Raw genomic sequence first — 25,739 nt, forward strand, 5'->3', positions numbered from 1 at the left:
GTTACCACTCCTAATAGCATCAGCTATAGTTAAGGTACTGTTACCACTCCTAATATCATCAGCTATAGTTAAGGTACTGTTACCACTCCTAATATCATCAGCTATAGTTAAGGTACTGTTACCACTCCTAATAGCATCAGCTATAGTTAAGGTACTGTTACCACTCCTAATAGCAGCAGCTATACTTAAGGTACTGTTACCACTCCTAATATCATCAGCTATAGTTAAGGTACTGTTACCACTCCTAATATCATCAGCTATAGTTAAGGTACTGTTACCACTCCTAATAGCATCAGCTATAGTTAAGGTACTGTTACCACTCCGAATATCATCAGCTATAGTTAAGGTACTGTTACCACTCCTAATAGCATCAGCTATAGTTAAGGTACTATTACCACTCCTAATAGCATCAGCTATAGTTAAGGTACTGTTACCACTCCTAATATCATCAGCTATAGTTAAGGTACTGTTACCACTCCTAATATCATCAGCTATAGTTAAGGTACTGTTACTGTTACCACTCCTAATAGCATCAGCTATAGTTAAGGTACTGTTACCACTCCTAATATCATCAGCTATCGTTAAGGTACTGTTACCACTCCTAATATCATCAGCTATAGTTAAGGTACTGTTACCACTCCTAATATCATCAGCTATAGTTAAGGTACTGTTACTGTTACCACTCCTAATAGCATCAGCTATAGTTAAGGTACTGTTACCACTCCGAATATCATCAGCTATAGTTAAGGTACTGTTACCACTCCTAATATCATCAGCTATAGTTAAGGTACTGTTACCACTCCTAATAGCATCAGCTATAGTTAAGGTACTGTTACCACTCCTAATATCATCAGCTATAGTTAAGGTACTGTTACCACTCCTAATATCATCAGCTATAGTTAAGGTACTGTTACTGTTACCACTCCTAATAGCATCAGCTATAGTTAAGGTACTGTTACCACTCCTAATATCATCAGCTATCGTTAAGGTACTGTTACCACTCCTAATATCATCAGCTATAGTTAAGGTACTGTTACCACTCCTAATATCATCAGCTATAGTTAAGGTACTGTTACTATTACCACTCCTAATAGCATCAGCTATAGTTAAGGTACTGTTACCACTCCTAATATCATCAGCTATAGTTAAGGTACTGTTACTATTACCACTCTTAATAGCATCAGCTATAGTTAAGGTACTGTTACCACTCCTAATATCATCAGCTATAGTTAAGGTACTGTTACCACTCCTAATAGCATCAGCTATAGTTAAGGTACTGTTACCACTCCTAATATCATCAGCTATAGTTAAGGTACTGTTACTATTACCACTCCTAATAGCATCAGCTATAGTTAAGGTACTGTTACCACTCCTAATATCATCAGCTATAGTTAAGGTACTGTTACTATTACCACTCCTAATAGCATCAGCTATAGTTAAGGTACTGTTACCACTCCTAATATCATCAGCTATAGTTAAGGTACTGTTACTATTACCACTCCTAATAGCATCAGCTATAGTTAAGGTACTGTTACCACTCCTAATATCATCAGCTATAGTTAAGGTACTGTTACCACTCCTAATAGCATCAGCTATAGTTAAGGTACTGTTGCCACTCCTAATATCATCAGCTATAGTTAAGGTACTGTTACCACTCCTAATATCATCAGCTATAGTTAAGGTACTGTTACCACTCCTAATAGCAGCAGCTATAGTTAAGGTACTGTTACCACTCCTAATATCATCAGCTATAGTTAAGGTACTGTTACCACTCCTAATAGCAGCAGCTATAGTTAAGGTACTGTTACTGTTACCACTCCTAATATCATCAGCTATAGTTAAGGTACTGTTACCACTCCTAATAGCAGCAGCTATAGTTAAGGTACTGTTACCACTCCTAATATCATCAGCTATAGTTAAGGTACTGTTACCACTCCTAATAGCATCAGCTATAGTTAAGGTACTGTTACCACTCCTAATAGCAGCAGCTATAGTTAAGGTACTGTTACCACTCCTAATATCATCAGCTGTAGTTAAGGTACTGTTACCACTCCTAATATCATCAGCTATAGTTAAGGTACTGTTACCACTCCTAATATCATCAGCTATAGTTAAGGTACTGTTACCACTCCTAATATCATCAGCTATAGTTAATGTAGTGTTACTGTTACCACTCCTAATATCATCAGCTATAGTTAAGGTACTGTTACCACTCCTAATAGCAGCAGCTATAGTTAAGGTACTGTTACTGTTACCACTCCTAATATCATCAGCTATAGTTAAGGTACTGTTACCACTCCTAATAGCAGCAGCTATAGTTAAGGTACTGTTACCACTCCTAATATCATCAGCTATAGTTAAGGTACTGTTACCACTCCTAATAGCAGCAGCTATAGTTAAGGTACTGTTACCACTCCTAATAGCATCAGCTATAGTTAAGGTACTGTTACTGTTACCACTCCTAATATCATCAGCTATAGTTAAGGTACTATTACCACTCCTAATAGCATCAGCTATAGTTAAGGTACTATTACCACTCCTAATATCATCAGCTATAGTTAAGGTACTGTTACCACTCCTAATATCATCAGCTATAGTTAAGGTACTGTTGCCACTCCTAATATCATCAGCTATAGTTAAGGTACTGTTACCACTCCCAATATCATCAGCTATAGTTAAGGTACTGTTACCACTCCTAATAGCAGCAGCTATAGTTAAGGTACTGTTACCACTCCTAATAGCATCAGCTATAGTTAAGGTACTGTTACTGTTACCACTCCTAATATCATCAGCTATAGTTAAGGTACTATTACCACTCCTAATAGCATCAGCTATAGTTAAGGTACTATTACCACTCCTAATATCATCAGCTATAGTTAAGGTACTGTTACCACTCCTAATATCATCAGCTATAGTTAAGGTACTGTTGCCACTCCTAATATCATCAGCTATAGTTAAGGTACTGTTACCACTCCTAATATCCTCAGCTATAGTTAAGGTACTGTTACTGTTACCACTCCTAATATCATCAGCTATAGTTAAGGTACTGTTACCACTCCTAATAGCAGCAGCTATAGTTAAGGTACTGTTACCACTCCTAATATCATCAGCTATAGTTAAGGTTCTGTTACCACTCCTAATATCATCAGCTATAGTTAAGGTACTGTTACCACTCCAAATAGCAGCAGCTATAGTTAAGGTACTGTTACTGTTACCACTCCTAATATCATCAGCTATAGTTAAGGTACTATTACCACTCCTAATAGCATCAGCTATAGTTAAGGTACTATTACCACTCCTAATATCATCAGCTATAGTTAAGGTACTGTTACCACTCCTAATATCATCAGCTATAGTTAAGGTACTGTTGCCACTCCTAATATCATCAGCTATAGTTAAGGTACTGTTACCACTCCTAATATCATCAGCTATAGTTAAGGTACTGTTACCACTCCTAATATCATCAGCTATAGTTAAGGTACTGTTGCCACTCCTAATATCATCAGCTATAGTTAAGGTACTGTTACCACTCCTAATAGCAGCAGCTATAGTTAAGGTACTGTTACCACTCCTAATATCATCAGCTATAGATAAGGTACTGTTGCCACTCCTAATATCATCAGCTATAGTTAAGGTACTGTTACCACTCCTAATAGCAGCAGCTATAGTTAAGGTACTGTTACCACTCCTAATATCATCAGCTATAGTTAAGGTTCTGTTACCACTCCTAATATCATCAGCTATAGTTAAGGTACTGTTACCACTCCTAATAGCAGCAGCTATAGATAAGGTACTGTTGCCACTCCTAATATCATCAGCTATAGTTAAGGTACTGTTACCACTCCTAATATCATCAGCTATAGTTAAGGTACTGTTGCCACTCCTAATATCATCAGCTATAGTTAAGGTACTGTTACCACTCCTAATAGCAGCAGCTATAGTTAAGGTACTGTTACCACTCCTAATAGCAGCAGCTATATTTAAGGTACTGTTACTGTTACCACTCCTAATATCATCAGCTATAGTTAAGGTACTGTTGCCACTCCTAATATCATCAGCTATAGTTAAGGTACTGTTACCACTCCTAATAGCAGCAGCTATAGTTAAGGTACTGTTACCACTCCTAATATCATCAGCTATAGTTAAGGTACTGTTACCACTCCTAATAGCAGCAGCTATAGTTAAGGTACTGTTACCACTCCTAATATCATCAGCTATACTTAAGGTACTGTTACCACTCCTAATATCATCAGCTATAGTTAAGGTACTGTTACCACTCCTAATAGCAGCAGCTATAGTTAATGTACTGTTACTGTTACCACTCCTAATAGCAGCAGCTATAGTTAAGGTACTGTTACCACTCCTAATATCATCAGCTATAGTTAAGGTACTGTTACCACTCCTAATAGCAGCAGCTATAGTTAAGGTACTGTTACCACTCCTAATATCATCAGCTATAATTAAGGTACTGTTACCACTCCTAATAGCAGCAGCTATAGTTAAGGTACTGTTACCACTCCTAATATCATCAGCTATAGTTAAGGTACTGTTACCACTCCTAATAGCAGCAGCTATAGTTAAGGTACTGTTACCACTCCTAATAGCATCAGCTATAGTTAAGGTACTGTTACTGTTACCACTCCTAATATCATCAGCTATAGTTAAGGTACTATTACCACTCCTAATAGCATCAGCTATAGTTAAGGTACTGTTACCACTCCTAATATCATCAGCTATAGTTAAGGTACTGTTACCACTCCTAATAGCATCAGCTATAGTTAAGGTACTATTACCACTCCTAATATCATCAGCTATAGTTAAGGTACTGTTACTATTACCACTCCTAATAGCATCAGCTATAGTTAAGGTACTGTTACCACTCCTAATAGCATCAGCTATAGTTAAGGTACTGTTACCACTCCTAATATCATCAGCTATAGTTAAGGTACTGTTACCACTCCTAATATCATCAGCTATAGTTAAGGTACTGTTACTGTTACCACTCCTAATAGCATCAGCTATAGTTAAGGTACTGTTACCACTCCTAATATCATCAGCTATCGTTAAGGTACTGTTACCACTCCTAATATCATCAGCTATAGTTAAGGTACTGTTACCACTCCTAATATCATCAGCTATAGTTAAGGTACTGTTACTATTACCACTCCTAATAGCATCAGCTATAGTTAAGGTACTGTTACTATTACCACTCCTAATAGCATCAGCTATAGTTAAGGTACTGTTACCACTCCTAATATCATCAGCTATAGTTAAGGTACTGTTACCACTCCTAATATCATCAGCTATAGTTAAGGTACTGTTACCACTCCTAATAGCATCAGCTATAGTTAAGGTACTGTTACCACTCCTAATATCATCAGCTATAGTTAAGGTACTGTTACCACTCCTAATAGCATCAGCTATAGTTAAGGTACTGTTACCACTCCTAATATCATCAGCTATAGTTAAGGTACTGTTACTATTACCACTCCTAATAGCATCAGCTATAGTTAAGGTACTGTTACCACTCCTAATATCATCATCTATAGTTAAGGTACTGTTACTATTACCACTCCTAATAGCATCAGCTATAGTTAAGGTACTGTTACCACTCCTAATATCATCAGCTATAGTTAAGGTACTGTTACTATTACCACTCCTAATAGCATCAGCTATAGTTAAGGTACTGTTACCACTCCTGATATCATCAGCTATAGTTAAGGTACTGTTACTATTACCACTCCTAATAGCATCAGCTATAGTTAAGGTACTGTTACCACTCCTAATATCATCAGCTATAGTTAAGGTACTGTTACCACTCCTAATAGCATCAGCTATAGTTAAGGTACTGTTACCACTCCTAATATCATCAGCTATAGTTAAGGTACTGTTACTATTACCACTCCTAATAGCATCAGCTATAGTTAAGGTACTGTTACCACTCCTAATATCATCAGCTATAGTTAAGGTACTGTTACCACTCCTAATAGCATCAGCTATAGTTAAGGTACTGTTACCACTCCTAATATCATCAGCTATAGTTAAGGTACTGTTACCACTCCTAATATCATCAGCTATAGTTAAGGTACTGTTACCACTCCTAATAGCATCAGCTATAGTTAAGGTACTGTTACCACTCCTAATAGCAGCAGCTATAGTTAATGTACTGTTACTGTTACCACTCCTAATATCATCAGCTATAGTTAAGGTACTGTTACCACTCCTAATATCATCAGCTATAGTTAAGGTACTGTTACCACTCCTAATATCATCAGCTATAGTTAAGGTACTGTTACTATTACCACTCCTAATAGCATCAGCTATAGTTAAGGTACTGTTACCACTCCTAATATCATCAGCTATAGTTAAGGTACTGTTACCACTCCTAATAGCATCAGCTATAGTTAAGGTACTGTTACCACTCCTAATATCATCAGCTATAGTTAAGGTACTGTTACTATTACCACTCCTAATAGCATCAGCAATAGTTAAGGTACTGTTACCACTCCTAATATCATCAGCTATAGTTAAGGTACTGTTACTATTACCACTCCTAATAGCATCAGCTATAGTTAAGGTACTGTTACCACTCCTAATATCATCAGCTATAGTTAAGGTACTGTTACTATTACCACTCCTAATAGCATCAGCTATAGTTAAGGTACTGTTACCACTCCTAATATCATCAGCTATAGTTAAGGTACTGTTACCACTCCTAATAGCATCAGCTATAGTTAAGGTACTGTTACCACTCCTAATATCATCAGCTATAGTTAAGGTACTGTTACCACTCCTAATATCATCAGCTATAGTTAAGGTACTGTTACCACTCCTAATATCATCAGCTATAGTTAAGGTACTGTTACCACTCCTAATATCATCAGCTATAGTTAAGGTACTGTTACCACTCCTAATAGCATCAGCTATAGTTAAGGTACTGTTACCACTCCTAATAGCATCAGCTATAGTTAAGGTACTGTTACCACTCCTAATAGCAGCAGCTATAGTTAATGTACTGTTACTGTTACCACTCCTAATATCATCAGCTATAGTTAAGGTACTGTTACCACTCCTAATAGCAGCAGCTATAGTTAAGGTACTGTTACCACTCCTAATATCATCAGCTATAGTTAAGGTACTGTTACCACTCCTAATAGCATCAGCTATAGTTAAGGTACTATTACCACTCCTAATATCATCAGCTATAGTTAAGGTACTGTTACCACTCCTAATATCATCAGCTATAGTTAAGGTACTGTTACCACTCCTAATAGCAGCAGCTATAGTTAAGGTACTGTTACCACTCCTAATAGCATCAGCTATAGTTAAGGTACTATTACCACTCCTAATATCATCAGCTATAGTTAAGGTACTATTACCACTCCTAATATCATCAGCTATAGTTAAGGTACTGTTACCACTCCTAATATCATCAGCTATAGTTAAGGTACTGTTGCCACTCCTAATATCATCAGCTATAGTTAAGGTACTGTTACCACTCCTAATATCATCAGCTATAGTTAAGGTACTGTTACCACTCCTAATAGCAGCAGCTATAGTTAAGGTACTGTTACCACTCCTAATATCATCAGCTATAGTTAAGGTACTGTTACCACTCCTAATAGCATCAGCTATAGTTAAGGTACTGTTACCACTCCTAATAGCAGCAGCTATAGTTAAGGTACTGTTACCACTCCTAATATCATCAGCTATAGTTAAGGTACTGTTACCACTCCTAATATCATCAGCTATAGTTAAGGTACTGTTACCACTCCTAATATCATCAGCTATAGTTAAGGTACTGTTACCACTCCTAATATCATCAGCTATAGTTAATGTAGTGTTACTGTTACCACTCCTAATATCATCAGCTATAGTTAAGGTACTGTTACCACTCCTAATAGCAGCAGCTATAGTTAAGGTACTGTTACTGTTACCACTCCTAATATCATCAGCTATAGTTAAGGTACTGTTACCACTCCTAATAGCAGCAGCTTTAGTTAAGGTACTGTTACCACTCCTAATATCATCAGCTATAGTTAAGGTACTGTTACCACTCCTAATAGCAGCAGCTATAGTTAAGGTACTGTTACCACTCCTAATAGCGTCAGCTATAGTTAAGGTACTGTTACTGTTACCACTCCTAATATCATCAGCTATAGTTAAGGTACTATTACCACTCCTAATAGCATCAGCTATAGTTAAGGTACTATTACCACTCCTAATATCATCAGCTATAGTTAAGGTACTGTTACCACTCCTAATATCATCAGCTATAGTTAAGGTACTGTTGCCACTCCTAATATCATCAGCTATAGTTAAGGTACTGTTACCACTCCTAATATCATCAGCTATAGTTAAGGTACTGTTACTGTTACCACTCCTAATATCATCAGCTATAGTTAAGGTACTGTTACCACTCCTAATAGCAGCAGCTATAGTTAAGGTACTGTTACTGTTACCACTCCTAATATCATCAGCTATAGTTAAGGTACTGTTACCACTCCTAATAGCAGCAGCTATAGTTAAGGTACTGTTACCACTCCTAATATCATCAGCTATAGTTAAGGTACTGTTACCACTCCTAATAGCAGCAGCTATAGTTAAGGTACTGTTACCACTCCTAATAGCATCAGCTATAGTTAAGGTACTGTTACTGTTACCACTCCTAATATCATCAGCTATAGTTAAGGTACTATTACCACTCCTAATAGCATCAGCTATAGTTAAGGTACTATTACCACTCCTAATATCATCAGCTATAGTTAAGGTACTGTTACCACTCCTAATATCATCAGCTATAGTTAAGGTACTGTTGCCACTCCTAATATCATCAGCTATAGTTAAGGTACTGTTACCACTCCTAATATCATCAGCTATAATTAAGGTACTGTTACTGTTACCACTCCTAATATCATCAGCTATAGTTAAGGTACTGTTACCACTCCTAATAGCAGCAGCTATAGTTAAGGTACTGTTACCACTCCTAATATCATCAGCTATAGTTAAGGTTCTGTTACCACTCCTAATATCATCAGCTATAGTTAAGGTACTGTTACCACTCCTAATAGCAGCAGCTATAGTTAAGGTACTGTTACTGTTACCACTCCTAATATCATCAGCTATAGTTAAGGTACTATTACCACTCCTAATATCATCAGCTATAGTTAAGGTACTGTTGCCACTCCTAATATCATCAGCTATAGTTAAGGTACTGTTACCACTCCTAATATCATCAGCTATAGTTAAGGTACTGTTACCACTCCTAATATCATCAGCTATAGTTAAGGTACTGTTGCCACTCCTAATATCATCAGCTATAGTTAAGGTACTGTTACCACTCCTAATAGCAGCAGCTATAGTTAAGGTACTGTTACCACTCCTAATATCATCAGCTATAGATAAGGTACTGTTGCCACTCCTAATATCATCAGCTATAGTTAAGGTACTGTTACCACTCCTAATAGCAGCAGCTATAGTTAAGGTACTGTTACCACTCCTAATATCATCAGCTATAGTTAAGGTTCTGTTACCACTCCTAATATCATCAGCTATAGTTAAGGTACTGTTACCACTCCTAATAGCAGCAGCTATAGTTAAGGTACTGTTACTGTTACCACTCCTAATATCATCAGCTATAGTTAAGGTACTATTACCACTCCTAATAGCATCAGCTATAGTTAAGGTACTATTACCACTCCTAATATCATCAGCTATAGTTAAGGTACTGTTACCACTCCTAATATCATCAGCTATAGTTAAGGTACTGTTACTGTTACCACTCCTAATATCATCAGCTATAGTTAAGGTACTGTTACCACTCCTAATAGCAGCAGCTATAGTTAAGGTACTGTTACTGTTACCACTCCTAATATCATCAGCTATAGTTAAGGTACTATTACCACTCCTAATATCATCAGCTATAGTTAAGGTACTGTTACCACTCCTAATATCATCAGCTATAGTTAAGGTACTGTTGCCACTCCTAATATCATCAGCTATAGTTAAGGTACTGTTACCACTCCTAATAGCAGCAGCTATAGTTAAGGTACTGTTACCACTCCTAATAGCAGCAGCTATATTTAAGGTACTGTTACTGTTACCACTCCTAATATCATCAGCTATAGTTAAGGTACTGTTACCACTCCTAATAGCAGCAGCTATAGTTAAGGTACTGTTACCACTCCTAATATCATCAGCTATAGTTAAGGTACTGTTACCACTCCTAATAGCAGCAGCTATAGTTAAGGTACTGTTACCACTCCTAATATCATCAGCTATACTTAAGGTACTGTTACCACTCCTAATATCATCAGCTATAGTTAAGGTACTGTTACCACTCCTAATAGCAGCAGCTATAGTTAATGTACTGTTACTGTTACCACTCCTAATATCATCAGCTATAGTTAAGGTACTGTTACCACTCCTAATAGCAGCAGCTATAGTTAAGGTACTGTTACCACTCCTAATATCATCAGCTATAGTTAAGGTACTGTTACCACTCCTAATAGCAGCAGCTATAGTTAAGGTACTGTTACCACTCCTAATATCATCAGCTATAGTTAAGGTACTGTTACCACTCCTAATAGCAGCAGCTATAGTTAAGGTACTGTTACCACTCCTAATATCATCAGCTATAGTTAAGGTACTGTTACCACTCCTAATAGCAGCAGCTATAGTTAAGGTACTGTTACCACTCCTAATAGCATCAGCTATAGTTAAGGTACTGTTACTGTTACCACTCCTAATATCATCAGCTATAGTTAAGGTACTATTACCACTCCTAATAGCATCAGCTATAGTTAAGGTACTATTACCACTCCTAATATCATCAGCTATAGTTAAGGTACTGTTACCACTCCTAATATCATCAGCTATAGTTAAGGTACTGTTGCCACTCCTAATATCATCAGCTACAGTTAAGGTACTATTACCACTCCTAATATCATCAGCTATAGTTAAGGTACTGTTACCACTCCTAATATCATCAGCTATAGTTAAGGTACTGTTACCACTCCTAATAGCATCAGCTATAGTTAAGGTACTATTACCACTCCTAATATCATCAGCTATAGTTAAGGTACTGTTACCACTCCTAATATCATCAGCTATAGTTAAGGTACTGTTACCACTCCTAATATCATCAGCTATAGTTAAGGTACTGTTACCACTCCTAATATCATCAGCTATAGTTAAGGTACTGTTACCACTCCTAATAGCATCAGCTATAGTTAAGGTACTGTTACCACTCCTAATATCATCAGCTATAGTTAAGGTACTGTTACCACTCCTAATATCATCAGCTATAGTTAAGGTACTGTTACCACTCCTAATAGCATCAGCTATAGTTAAGGTACTGTTACTGTTACCACTCCTAATATCATCAGCTATAGTTAAGGTACTGTTACCACTCCTAATATCATCAGCTATAGTTAAGGTACTGTTGCCACTCCTAATATCATCAGCTATAGTTAAGGTACTGTTACCACTCCTAATATCATCAGCTATAGTTAAGGTACTGTTACCACTCCTAATATCATCAGCTATAGTTAAGGTACTGTTGCCACTCCTAATATCATCAGCTATAGTTAAGGTACTGTTACCACTCCTAATATCATCAGCTATAGTTAAGGTACTGTTGCCACTCCTAATATCATCAGCTATAGTTAAGGTACTGTTACCACTCCTAATATCATCAGCTATAGTTAAGGTACTGTTACCACTCCTAATATCATCAGCTATAGTTAAGGTACTGTTACCACTCCTAATATCATCAGCTATAGTTAAGGTACTGTTACCACTCCTAATAGCAGCAGCTATAGTTAAGGTACTGTTACTGTTACCACTCCTAATATCAGCAGCTATAGTTAAGGTACTGTTACCACTCCTAATATCATCAGCTATAGTTAAGGTACTGTTACCACTCCTAATAGCATCAGCTATAGTTAAGGTACTGTTACCACTCCTAATATCATCAGCTATAGTTAAGGTACTGTTACCACTCCTAATAGCATCAGCTATAGTTAAGGTACTGTTACCACTCCTAATATCATCAGCTATAGTTAAGGTACTGTTACCACTCCTAATATCATCAGCTATAGTTAAGGTACTGTTACCACTCCTAATATCATCAGCTATAGTTAAGGTACTGTTACCACTCCTAATATCATCAGCTATAGTTAAGGTACTGTTACTGTTACCACTCCTAATATCATCAGCTATAGTTAAGGTACTGTTACCACTCCTAATATCATCAGCTATAGTTAAGGTATTGTTGCCACTCCTAATATCATCAGCTATAGTTAAGGTACTGTTACCACTCCTAATATCATCAGCTATAGTTAAGGTACTGTTGCCACTCCTAATATCATCAGCTATAGTTAAGGTACTGTTACCACTCCTAATATCATCAGCTATAGTTAAGGTACTGTTACCACTCCTAATATCATCAGCTATAGTTAAGGTACTGTTGCCACTCCTAATATCATCAGCTATAGTTAAGGTACTGTTACCACTCCTAATATCATCAGCTATAGTTAAGGTACTGTTACCACTCCTAATATCATCAGCTATAGTTAAGGTACTGTTACCACTCCTAATACCATCAGCTATAGTTAAGGTACTGTTACTATTACCACTCCTAATATCATCAGCTATAGTTAAGGTACTGTTACCACTCCTAATATCATCAGCTATAGTTAAGGTACTGTTACCACTCCTAATATCATCAGCTATAGTTAAGGTACTGTTACCACTCCTAATATCATCAGCTATAGTTAAGGTACTGTTACCACTCCTAATATCAGCAGCTATAGTTAAGGTACTGTTACCACTCCTAATATCATCAGCTATAGTTAAGGTACTGTTACCACTCCTAATACCATCAGCTTTTGTTAAGGTACTGTTACCACTCCTAATATCATCAGCTATAGTTAAGGTACTGTTACCACTCCTAATATCATCAGCTATAGTTAAGGTACTGTTACCGTTACCACTCCTAATACAGCCAGTATTATTATGGTAGATATGTGTTTGTTGTCTCTTCACTGGTGTGTGTATCTCTGTCCAGGTGTGGCATGCTGTCTGAGGCAGGTGGACCGTACAGGGAAACTCCTGCCCCCAGGTACTGTAACACCCAATGACGCTCACACATAAACACATCTAACTCTTACTTCGTCCTAATTGTATGTATGTATTGATGCAGGGCTCGACATACAGGGCTGCCTGCTGGCCCGGGTAGGTTTTGGAAGCCCTCCAGGCCAGTCAAACCTCCACTTCAATGGCCCCCCCAAAATAATATTGTAATAATTCTATTTTCAATCTAGGTTATATGTATAATTGTTGGAAAAAAAAAAAATTCCCAAAGCTGTTAGTTCTTTATGTAGATTATCACACGCTCACTGACTTGTTCATCTGTCGGGCAGCAAGAGTGAGCAGCTCACCACTGGTTGTTGTGTGGAGCTGCACACAGAAGAAGGACAGTAGTAGGGTTGTTGGTAGGGTATGAAGGAAATATGTTTCAACTTAGCATTTACTGTTAGATATAAGACAACAATGGGTATGAAACACAGGTATTTAAGATGTTTGGCCAAAGTCTTGGTTAAATCTTTGCAATGCACAGTTTTGTCATCATGCTCTGTTTGAATGAAAGTTTCTCAAGGCTTTCCATAACCTTCCCAGTTAAATGTTGACTGCACAGGAGGCCTACCTGGCACAATTATTTCAGGAAGATTTGTATAAATAGGGTGGGCATTTGTTTTGCAAACTCTGCCATCACATGTATATTGTAGGCTCCATGGTACAGTAGCTCTACACCGCTAGACAAACACAATGGTCTCTTGCAAGGTGAGCAATTTAATAAAAAAAAAACATTTGGGATTTTTCCCAGATCTTAAAAGTGGTCTACCGATGTGGTTTAAGCATTGTTGTGGATTTAAAATATTCAATTTCTGTTGTTTTTCTATAAATAAATAAGAGTGATTTTGATAGTGAAAACCTGAGAACTCGGAAACTGTGAAAAATGTAGCTAAAGATAAAACTGATTTTATTGGCCCTACAACTGTAGCCTGCTGACTGTTCAAAATCGCAACAATAACAACACCCTTTTTGAGATTGCGAGACGTTTTATTTTTCCATCCAATCAATTTAAATGTGATATTGTCAAGTAAATTGTAATTATTTGTGTATGGAGGGTGGGTGGGGGGGGGGGAGTAGCTTTCAGTTGGCAATGGCCCGGTGTGCCACTGGCAATTTACCTGAATGTATTTACCTGAACGTCAAGCCGTTTGTGTGTGTGTGTGTGTTGCCTCCCACAGTGTGTGAGGAGCTGAGTGTTCGTGACGCTGGGGTTAGGCTGATGACCTCCCTGTTCCTCTGTCCTGGAACGGCCCCCAAAGACACACAGCTGTTCCTGTACTTCAGTGTGGGGACAGCACCCTCCTCTGGCTTGGAGGGGGAAATCATTGTCGAGCGCTCCAGCACAGTTAAACAGGTGGGGAATGACTGCTGGTCGGTCTATCTATCTGCCTGCCTGCCTGTGTCTGTCTCTCTGTCAGACAGTGTATCTGCTTCTCTGCTAATGAGTGCTAATCCTATCTATACATTCTATTGTAGTGTCTCAAGAAAATGTTGGAGTCAGCAAGACTTGAAGGTAAAACTATTGGATTATAAGAGTGTGTCCCTTCTCCCTTTTGTGTGCTTTTGTGTTAATGGTGTAAGGGTAATGGTGTAGGGGTAATGGTGTAATGGTATGTGTGTTGTGTGTACAGGGGACGGGTGGCATCTAAGGAGGCTGGACTGGTGTGAGGAGGTGGGAGAGGCTTTGATGGATGAGGTAAGTGTCCAGAATTATAAAACTGGTTGTTTGGATGCTGATTGGTTGATACAGGGAGTTATTCACGACAATCCCCCGGGTAATGCCTGTTAACAGTTTAATTTGAATTAGCAATGCTCCTTCAGCGTCCCACAGCCCAGCCAGCCAATTAATAAGCTTGATCTCCCTGGGGAAAAAATGTGTCTCAACAGTTGAGGTTTGTCTAAAACATATATATTTTTTATGAAAAGAGGTTGTTCATCTTTTTTATATGCCGGCAATTGTTTTGTTAAAGCAATGAGGGCCCTCGAACCCAGGATTATCAGTGATTAACACCCTCCTAAGGGCTGTTTCCTCTGACCTCTGCTTCGCGTCAGGCTTAAGAACAGGCCATAGTTGGGTGTTATTCTCACGATAATCCCTGGGTCCTAATAAATGATTGCTTCAGCGAAATCAGGAAGTGGGATACATTTTCCGCACTCTTTTTCACTCACTGCCACAATCTCTCTCGTTTCTTTCCCAGGAGGCGTCTCTCTCAGAGCTGAAGATGAGTCATGGAGACGCTCTGGTGATTACTGAGGGACGACTTCCTCCCAAGGTACACTCAACTTCCTGTTCTCTTTCAACCCCATTTACTCTCTACAGACATGTATTCCCTCTCTCACGTCCCCCTTCTCTCTCTCAGGGTTTTCTGAAGCTGTCAGTCTGGCTGTATGTGGAGCCGAGCGCCTACTCCGTTGTCTCCACGGAAACAGAGGTCAACGGCATGGCCGCGGGGTCCACGGAGGTTCAGAGGTTGGAGGATATGACTACAGGTGAGACACACACACACACACAGTATGAAACTCAGTCCACTGGTTAAAATGTGTGTGTGTTTAGTGGGCGGGGCCATGGTGGAGCTGAGGACTGTGGGACAGGTGGAGATCTCAGAGGAGGCTACACTGGAAGAACTGAAGACTCAGGTAGTGTGTTTGTTGATACTGCTTCTTCCAGTCTGTGTATGTCCATGCTGTGTGTGTTAATACTCTGTGTGTTAGGTGCTGACCCTGCCGGAGCTGCAGTATGTTTGTGTGCCCACTCCTGCGTTTCTGCGTGTGTGGCAGCTGGAGGGACAGAGACTAACCCGTATCCTCAGAGGACAACAACACACACTCAGGTACACACACACTCCTCCCTCTCACTTCTGTCATCTCCTCTCGTCCCTTTCTTTTTCTCAACAAGTATCTGTTCACAGGAAGTTGAAGTTGAGCAGTGGGGTGGAGTTTTGTGTGCAGCAGCTACTGAGAGAAGAGGATCTTGGGTAAGCCTGGGGTTATTCTACTCTCATTGGTCAGTTAAGCAGATACCGGAAGCATGATTTCTGGATCTGTTGTTATCCCTCCCTCCCTCGCTCTTTTCTTCCTCTCACTCCATCTTATTGCCCCATTCCTCCCTACCCCAGTCCTAAGGAGGTGTTGCTGCGTGTCCAGATGGGGGTGCCAGGGGAGCGGGGCTACTACCCTCCAGAGGACCTGGTCTGGGATGCTTCTCGAGACCCTTCCCCCAGATCGCTACGCTCTGCCTTGGCCTCAACATACGGCCTCTCTCCTGACTCCCTGCTACTGGCCAAGCACCAGCCACACACACACACCTGGGAGACTTTCTCCAACTGGGTAAGAGATGTGGAGGGAGGAAGGGAGGGAGCCTGATGTTTTGTTGTCACTCTCCTGTGGTTTATTTTATGACTCTTCCTGGCGCTTGTTATTGATGCGTGCACACAGAGCCAGCAGGTGTCCAAACGGAAGAAGAAGAAAAAGGCAGAGTCTCTGCTTGGAGCGCCTTTCCACCTTAAAGACGGTGACATCATCGGTGTCAAGGTAACAAATGTACCTCTGTGGTTCATCGTATTGGTTGCTTTCCAGCCTGCTCTGCTATAATTGGACAAAACTTGCATATTGAAAGTGACTTGGTTTTCTGATTAGATAATACGTTGACAGTAACATGGTGTTTTTCTGATTGGACAGAACCTGTTGATTGACAATAACCGGGACTTTAGCACCCAACAGGATGAGCAGAGGTTGAGGGAAGAGAAGGAGCAACGCAGGAAAGGGTGGGGCTTCTTAAAATATCCAATGAGACTCAGGTCACAGTGTTGGCACTGCTTTTCGTGTATGACATTAGCTTTACAAGAAAGTGTATTTATAGTTAAAGTTAATATAAATACATAAGTAAAAGTCTACAGTTTACTTTGATAATATTTCCTCTTTACTCCTGTAGAGGGCAGGGTGTGGGGGCTGAAGGTGAGACCAACCGAGGGGTGGGACCAGAGAAGAAGATGGGGCCAATCAAGACCAGGAAGACAGAGGTGGCCCTGTCAATCAACGTGGGGGTGTTCCGATAGCCTCGCCTTACACACACACACACACATGCGCACATACAGACTTTCTCACCGTGGCATCGCTCAACATAATGAAAAATCTTCGGGACATGTGTTTGTGTGCCAAACATTTTTTATAATGTGTTCACACAGCATGACCCCCCCATACATCTGCTATCTACTGTTAGTGTAGGTCTGGTGGTGGGATGACTTACTGGTTCGCTATACAGACCTCTGTCAACTCGGTGTCACAAGCTGCAGTCTCTGATTCTCCTTCCATCTCTCTGTCACTACACCTGGATCCCTTCTCCCCTCTAGACGAGATCCAATAGGAACCAGTATTTCTACATGAGATCCAATAGGAACCAGTATTTCCACTCATAGTACTGGGTGTATTACATATATATTGGTATGTATTTACAGTATCTGCTGACTAGTTTGCAATGGTACACACCACAGTGGTATAGATATGTACCAGTAGATTATAGATAATATATACACCTATATTTCTAATAAGAGTTAGTGGATTTATATCCATGCCTTAACATGGACAAGCCACAATTCAGCTCAGTCCAGAATAGTCCTCCCTACCTCATTTCTCTACCTCTCTGTTGTGCCCTCTTGCGCTCTACCTTTCTTTCCCTCCTAACTTCATCTTCGCTTAGTGGTCTCACCCTCTCGCCATTTTCCTTACATGGGAAAGAGTTCCAAGTGTTTTCTCTGTATCCCATCATGCCTCTGTACCAGAGTTGATCATGTTAATCATGCGATAGTTATGTTTGTTCCATGTGCATGCGGTGTGTCGGACTTCAGGGAGTTAAAATGATGAATGGATCATTTGACTAATACGTCATACATAACTTTTAGAAATGACGGTTGGACAATGAATAAGAGCAAGTTTGTTTTGGATTATGAGATTATTTGGTTTCCTAACTAATCTGATGTTTTTATTTTTGCATTTGCTGTAAGAATAACTTGTTAGTTTTGAGTACAGTTTGACTTCTACTTGTGGCGAGGGTCATCGCCAAGAGGCAAGGTTTGACAGATGTGTTTTGGATTAAATACAGAATAAAACCGATCAAGATGCATGTTTGCAAATCTTGTTTTATTTATTTTGAAGTCATGATGCATGTTTACAGACCTTTATCATTTGCATATTCTCTGGAGCAACTACGAATCATAGTAGGCCTACACATTTGAATTTACAACATGTTGCCAGTACCAAGAAGCAAATTCTCCATAAAACCATCATATTTGGCTATACCAAAACAATGCTTATCAAACATGCTGAACAATTAATCAAGTGGCCATCTGGACTATTTACATTGACTGACCCCCCCCCCCCCCCCCCCGTTTTTACTCTGCTGCTACTCGCTGTTTATTATCTATGCATAGCCACTTTACCACTACCTACATATACAAATGACCTCGACTAACCTGTACCCCTGCACACTGACTCGGTACTGGTACCCCCTTTATATAGCCTCGTTATTTTTATTCTGTTACTTTTATTTTTTACTTTAGTTTACTTAGTAAATATTTTCTTGACTCTTTCTTGAGCTACATTGTTGGTTAAGAGCTTGTAAGTAAGCATTTCACAGTAAGGTCTACAACTGTTGTATTCGGCGCTTGTGATAAATACGATTTGATTTGACATAAATGATGTGGGTGTGTGTGAAAAGGACCTGTCCTGGGTTAGGTGGCGACAGGGCCGTGGGAGACATTGCTTTCAGCATCATGTTGTGCATTCTACATCAACATCAGCTCCACCATGTCTAACACTCACATACATGAAAATGAACATTATGCACACACACAAGTAGCTGCATTTGACATTTGTGTGTGTGTGTTTACCTTTGATGCTCCCGGACCGTGGTGCATGGTTTGGCTGAGGAGGGGGCATCTGTTGTATGAGGGGCTATTGCTGTGGTAACTGCTGTATGAAGGTAGTAGGCTGCTGGGGCAACTACAGACCAAGAGAGAAATAGCATCCGCTGTCTGTGTAAGAGAGAAATAGCATCCGCTGTCTGTGTAAGAGAGAAATAGCATCTGCTGTCTGTGTAAGAGAGAAATAGCATCAGCTGTCTGTGTCAGAGCGAAATAGCATCAGCTGTCTGTGTCAGAGCGAAATAGCATCAGCTGTCTGTGTAAGAGAGAAATAGCATCCGCTGTCTGTGTGTAAGAGAGAAATAGCATCCGCTGTCTGTGTGTAAGAGACAAATAGCATCCGCTGTCTGTGTGTAAGAGACAAATAGCATCCGCTGTCTGTGTGTAAGAGACAAATAGAAAAAGCAGAGCAAGAGGGAGGGAAAGAGAAGGATTTTTGTATCACCATTTGCTGGGGGTGCAGGGACAGGCTGGTAGATATGGATGGGGGCCGGAAGAGCAGGCAGAAGGTCAGTAGGAGGTCTGGGCGGTACTGCCTCCCTGTCCCACCCCAGGTGTAAGGTCTGCTAAGGTTCTCCAAAATGTGCTGCTCCTGCAGGCAACACACACACACAGACAAAGTTATGTGAGTTTGATGATGATGATAATGGTGATGTTGATAAATAACTTAATAATGATGTCATACCCTCAGTCTTTGCAGCAGGTCCTTTTTTCGTCTAAGCACACTGTGCAGCATATCCGCCTGTCCATCAAAACTCCTTGGCCAATCAGAATTAGGAGTAACATCAGAAAACACAGTCACACAAAAAGGAACAATCAGGGTTTGCTTGTACTTCAACGTTTCATTAAAATATTTATTTTCAAACATTTTGTAGTCTTACTGGTGGATAGGGCAGACTCTGCTCTGCTGTCCTTGTTGTCCCTCTCATTCTCCAGTCACTGTGGACATGAAGACAAGCAGGAGGGGAGTAGTCAGCAGTCAATGAGGCCATGTGCAGCCAGAACTCACAACATCAGAAAATATTGCCTCTTTTACTACTTTTTGTTTCACTCATAAGTAAAAAACATGGCATTTTTGTCTATCAAAGTAAATGATCAGATGATTATTTGATATCCAAAACTTTAAAAACTCAATCAAATAATCAATGACATTCTCCAGCAGCCTGAGTTTGAGTCGGGTCATCTGGTCAAGCATGAGATTGGTCATTCTGAGAGTACTGTATTCTCCACACTGTGAAGTTGTACACACACACACACACACACACACACACAAACACAGCAATAAGTGACTGAGGGGTCACCGCTGTATACTCCCCCGTCCCCAATTTACCTGTAGCTCTTGAGCCGTACGTCACACACCTTTCGATCAGCTTCCAGTCTCTCCGCCAAACTGAGACCACTTACCTGGTTACGAAGAGACACAACTGTTTATGCCAACCAAGCCACGCCTACTGCTTGGTTACCTTTCCTGGTTTTGGTCTTGATCCTAGGTGATCGTTTACCATCTGAGCCAACACAAGCAGTCTATTTCTCTTGAACAACAACCCAGTAAGGTAATTAAAGAAATTTAAAAGCAAGGGTCAGTGAAATTGTTTGGGATAATAATAGAAAGTAATATATGCAATCAACATACAGACTGGTAGAAATTGGTTTAAACTTGGGTGGTCATTTAATCATACCTGATTGGCACCCTAATAGGGTCTGGAATGAGAAGCTCTGGGCTGAAAATGTATAAATTGAGTCTTTATTGGAGAGATTTGAGGTCTTCTCCTGTCCAAAAAGTTGGACCTGGACCTAGGGACAAACTTAATCATTTGGAGGCCCCACCCCTCCTCGTTTAAAAAAAATATTTATAGTACAGACATAATTTAACTGTAAAAATATATGACCTTTTAACCCCCTCGAGTCTATGGGCCCGGGGCTGGGTTTCTACTGAGCTAACATATGGAATTGTTTTAAGATGGTCATACCAAGGATCATTTAGCTATTTACTTTAGAATTGTAGGATCCATGTAGGTATCAAAAATATATTTGAAAAAAATGATTTGATGAAACATTGAATTTGGCCTTACTGCTGTTTTTTGTATTATTTATTTATGCCTCAAGCAGAGGTTTTTATTTCTGTTTAATGGTAAGTCCGCCGGTGCCCGGACCTGAAAACAATCAGACCCATACCCGAAATGACCCGAGGACAACCTGAGCTAGACACGACCCATACCTGAATGGACCCGAGGACAACCCGAGCAAGACACGACCCATACCTGAATGGACCTGAGGACAACCCGAGCTAGACACGACCCACATCCTAACATACCAGAGTGACAAAAAAAATGTATCAGCCAAGTTGCTCTTCTTCTATAAGTCAATACATTCACCTTAATAGCTTCAAATAAATATGCTATAGGTCAGGGGTTATCAACTCTTACCTTATGAGGTCTGGAGCCTACTGATTTTCCGTTCTACCTGATAGTTATGACCTTGTCAGTTAAGTACACCCGGCTGGTGTCCCAGGTCTAAATCAGGCCCTGATTGGAGGGGAACAAAAAAAAGGTAGTCGAACTGGTTTTGAAGTCCAGCGTTGAGTTTGAAGGCTATAGCTTATATTGAGCCATGATCGTGTCCATTCGGGCCCACTCTGGTCTATCGGCTGTAGTTACATAGACCCAAGACCAGATGACAATCAAAGGCTGTGTTCACACAGGCAGCCCAATTCTGATCAAAATTTACTGGGTAAGAGGGGCTGGTTTCGGTGCCAATGCACCACACAACCAATAAACAAAGCATACTGACTTCGTGCACTTCAATGTCATGGTTTGCATTTTCAACACCACAATAAATAGTCTAGTCCCCAAGTCCAGAACAGAGGCTGGGGAATGCACAGTATTAAATAGAGCCATGACTACATGCAACTCTGCCACAACAGGTAACAAGTTTTAAAAAACATAAAAAACACCTTACTGCACAAAGGGGACTGAGAAGAGACAGACATGTTAAATATATTGTAATTTGCACTGTACTTTGTATTAGTCCTAGATATTGTGTGTATGTACTGATATGTAAACTATGTGTGACATTTTAAATGTATTTCGGTCCTTGACTAATAATGTTCTGTACTATGTCATGTTTATGTGGACCCCAGGAAGAGTAGCTGATGCTTTTGCAGTGGCTAATGGGGATCCTAATGAATACCAAGTGTCAATCTCGACAAACAGAAAATACATTCCTCCCTACCTTGTAGGCTTACTCAGTATAGAATGTAGGGCTTGACTTTTTGGTGTTTTGTAACAGATGTCTCTTTCCATTCATCAATTTGTCTGCTGCACAGTTTGGATTGGTTGATTTTATTTGTCAGTAAAAAAAATCTGATATTGTGGTCCCTATTTAAAAAAAAAACATAAATACATAGATAGACACATTACAGAGAAAGATGTGAAAAAATGCTCATCCTCCAGATAGGTATGAGGGGGGAGTTTAAGTTCAGTTCTTACAAGCTTGTTTGGCTGGTAGCTTATTCTTTAGATGTTTGGGGCTGCTGGTGAACCGTGACGCGCAGGCATATTCAGTGACACTGGACTTGCACATTAGCTAGGTTTCCATCCAATTGAAAACAGATTTTTATGCGAATATTCAAAATAAAACAATATGCCTAGGGCCTCCCAAGTCACTACAGTCCTTGTTTGAGCTGGCTGTAGCTGGGAGACAGCACACAATTGGCCCAGCACACAATTGGCAGCACACAAGGCAGCACACAATTGTCCCAGCGTCTTCCATGTTAGGGGGATGGAGGGGAGGGGGGGAGAGAAAAGAGAGAAGCTTAGGCCCAACCCGAGAGAGAGGTAGAGAAATGCCAGTGGCATGCTAGGACACCACCATGCATTTCTTTATGACAGATGGCTGCTGCGTCTGCTATACAGATATAGACATACAAAATATTTTGATTAAAAAAAATGAATAAAGATAAGTATTATATTGTTAGATTACAGGAGTAACTCTCGTAGGCCTGAAACAGTCTTCCTCCCCTCAAGTTCACCTGTAGGTAGGAGTCAGTTGGAGCTCTGGGGCGCAGTGCCGTCATATCATAGGCCTGCAGTGGCTAAAGCTTAATAATAGCCACACCATACCAAACCTTCACAAACATTTCTAAACTTTATTATCGTAATATCAAAAGTAAGTCCAACCATTATTTATAGGGAAAGTATGAGCAGAAGAGCAAATGTAAACGAGGGGAAAAACGCACTACCCTCCCATGTGCTCAATAAAATAACAATACAACATCCCCCCAAAGCAAAGAAATAATACTTTGACAACCCTCCCTATTTGGACCACCCCTCCCCCAGTACATTTCGATGTGTCTATTTTGACCAATCAGATCAGCTCTGAAAAGATTAGAGGAAAAAAAATATCAGAATTGTGCTGCGTGAATGCAACTAAACGGGAACCAACCCGCATACGTTTGAGATTTGGACCCGGACCTGGTCTCGGGTAGTCGTGTCCGGGTAAACCCATGAATAGCTCTAATATGTAGTTAGTGGACAAAATCCATAGTCAAGATACCTCAGTTGATAGTAGAATTTATGAAAGCCAACGCTATGCTACTACTGGTTAATTCATTTCCCCCGGGCATTTAGTGCGCCGTTTGCATAGGTGGAGTAGTTGGTTTAAAAAGCTTCATGATCCAATCAAAAACAGGCACACATTTTTAAAATAGAGGTGTATGGGTGGACTATTTCTGTGACTCTCTACGTGTATTGGCTAATTCCCTTTTCAATCAAAGTTTAGCTTCACCATTCAATCCTCTGATTGGTTTGTAACCTGTCAGTCAGGGACCTGTAGAATGTGGGAGGGAGTTTTTTTCAGTGCATGTAAACAGAAAGAGAGCATGAATGTTATTGGCTGGGAAATTCGCTCCGAGTGTGTTGATTGGCCATATTAGCGGAGGAAACTTGATAAGGGCGGTGCTAAAACGACATGGCGGCCATATTGAATTTCATATTGACAGTTGTTCCGAAGATTTTCCATCCGAGGTACAAGAAAGTAAAAGGTTTTAGTGGAATAATCAGCGATTTCAGGACATTTGTCCGTAAACTTTAATGGTTGTGTTTCAACCAAGACATGGACGAAGATGAACGACAGAGGAAAATAGAAGCTGGAAGAGCAAAGGTTTGTAACGATTTATGGGTAATGCATCAAAGTAGCTAACAAGCTAACCTAGCTAAACGTATCAGTATCAGCAACATTGTCGTACAATAAAGTAATAGGTTGCAGTTGCTTGATAGAGGGATTTGAGTAAGTTAAAGTTTTAGCTTCAAATTGAATCGCTAACAAAGCTAGCTAACTACATTACATGTAACTATGGTTAGCCGAGTCTAAACTAGCTACAGTATAGTTACTAGCTAAACACTTTGCTATTCACGAATTATAATGCCCCACTTTGTGGCTTGCTAAACAAATGTTGGTATTGTTCCATCGTTGACTCACCAACCCAGCTGACGTTATACTGCCCATTTTAACTACCCTATTGTCTCATCTACTATTTTAATAACTTACTTTGATAAATGGCTTAACTAAATGCACCCAGATTACTACTGTTTATTAACTTCGTTAGTATTTGGCTTGTTGCTGTAGAAACGGATTCCTATTCAGTTTGCTACCCGGCCCAAATAAATTCCCCTTCTGTTTACTGACTAGTGTGGGCCGCTTACTTGGAGAGTATCATCCCGGTTTATCAAGTCGATGCAGGTGATGATGGCAGGAGAATCTGTAACGTTATGTGGTTGCGTTTAAGATACACATTCTCTGCACAACTCTGCGCATATGATCCAATATTTGCAATGCATGGAGAGGTGTGAAACACTACCACTGAGGTTTAAAATCTCAGGACCAGGAAGGCCAAAGTAATATAACGACCCTATAATCCGCGTAGACTTTAACGAAAATGTCTTGACCTGTCACCTGAGCATCAACCCTACCGTTCCCCACAACGGTGTCTATATCGCTTCAGGTATGGCCTCTCCTTGGGGTGGCATTCTCCCAGCAGTTGTTGTTAATTTAGATAAGCATGTGCTATAGATTATGAGGAATTTGACCGCCTCACCAGAGTCTTGAACGGATGCATGACCTACCTATTTTTTTGGCACACCTCAAACCTGGGCGATTCTCACAGCTGAGTTGGTATGACTTCCTTCACAATAACTTAATTGATAAACCATTGTTATACCTTATGACAGAAATCCACCAACATGCAGCGCAGTCAGTTGGTAAGTGGTATGAGATACAGGCTCTTGGGTTGTGGTGATTCTGTCTATTGATCTAGAACAGGGGTGGGCAACCTTCATCCAGGAGAGATACTGAGTATTATTCAGGCATATGCACCAGGCCTGCTACAACACATCTGATTCAGCCAATCAAGGTCCTGGTGAGCAGCTGATTAGCAGCAAAAAGCCTGTGGTAGCTCTGCATGCGGAGGGTTTTGCCACCCCCTGGTCTATCTATGGGCTCTATTCATCTGTTTTGGGATGTTGTTGACTAGTCACTGTCTTTCATCACTGTCTTGCGTCTCTATCTATTTTTCAATTGGATTCTGCTTTGTGGATGGGACACATTTATAAAACTTTGCAGATAGAAATGCCCCACTCAGAGACTTCTGTTCATTTATTTCCACATGATTGGACTTGTCCCCCTAGA

The 25,739-nt window shown here is 40.1% G+C and overlaps 2 protein-coding genes across 7 annotated transcripts in view; both read left to right on the forward strand.

Moving 5' to 3' along the window:
* LOC135542640 (ubiquitin carboxyl-terminal hydrolase 40-like) overlaps positions 1-18,254 on the forward strand; it is a 40,950-nt gene extending 22,696 nt beyond the window's left edge. The window contains exons 19-31 of the mRNA XM_064969745.1: positions 13,070-13,123; positions 14,316-14,491; positions 14,614-14,650; positions 14,769-14,833; positions 15,336-15,410; positions 15,498-15,627; positions 15,692-15,774; positions 15,850-15,968; positions 16,047-16,112; positions 16,254-16,464; positions 16,573-16,668; positions 16,816-16,901; positions 17,069-18,254. Of these exons, the coding sequence (XP_064825817.1) occupies positions 13,070-13,123; positions 14,316-14,491; positions 14,614-14,650; positions 14,769-14,833; positions 15,336-15,410; positions 15,498-15,627; positions 15,692-15,774; positions 15,850-15,968; positions 16,047-16,112; positions 16,254-16,464; positions 16,573-16,668; positions 16,816-16,901; positions 17,069-17,192 (1,322 nt within the window). The 3' untranslated portion in view covers positions 17,193-18,254. The remainder of the gene's footprint in view (positions 1-13,069; positions 13,124-14,315; positions 14,492-14,613; positions 14,651-14,768; positions 14,834-15,335; positions 15,411-15,497; positions 15,628-15,691; positions 15,775-15,849; positions 15,969-16,046; positions 16,113-16,253; positions 16,465-16,572; positions 16,669-16,815; positions 16,902-17,068) is intronic.
* A 5,779-nt stretch (positions 18,255-24,033) lies between these two features.
* LOC135542641 (pericentrin-like) overlaps positions 24,034-25,739 on the forward strand; it is a 33,223-nt gene continuing 31,517 nt past the window's right edge. For 4 of the 6 annotated variants that reach the window (XM_064969746.1, XM_064969748.1, XM_064969747.1 and 1 more), the window contains exons 1-2: positions 24,034-24,215; positions 25,283-25,312. In XM_064969746.1, the coding sequence (XP_064825818.1) occupies positions 24,168-24,215; positions 25,283-25,312 (78 nt within the window). In that variant the 5' untranslated portion in view covers positions 24,034-24,167. The remainder of the gene's footprint in view (positions 24,216-25,282; positions 25,313-25,739) is intronic. The other 2 variants (XM_064969750.1, XM_064969752.1) reach the window with 1 other exon arrangement.

The sequence above is a fragment of the Oncorhynchus masou genome, chromosome 6 (genome assembly GCF_036934945.1).
Source record: "Oncorhynchus masou masou isolate Uvic2021 chromosome 6, UVic_Omas_1.1, whole genome shotgun sequence".
Classification (NCBI taxonomy): domain Eukaryota; kingdom Metazoa; phylum Chordata; class Actinopteri; order Salmoniformes; family Salmonidae; genus Oncorhynchus; species Oncorhynchus masou.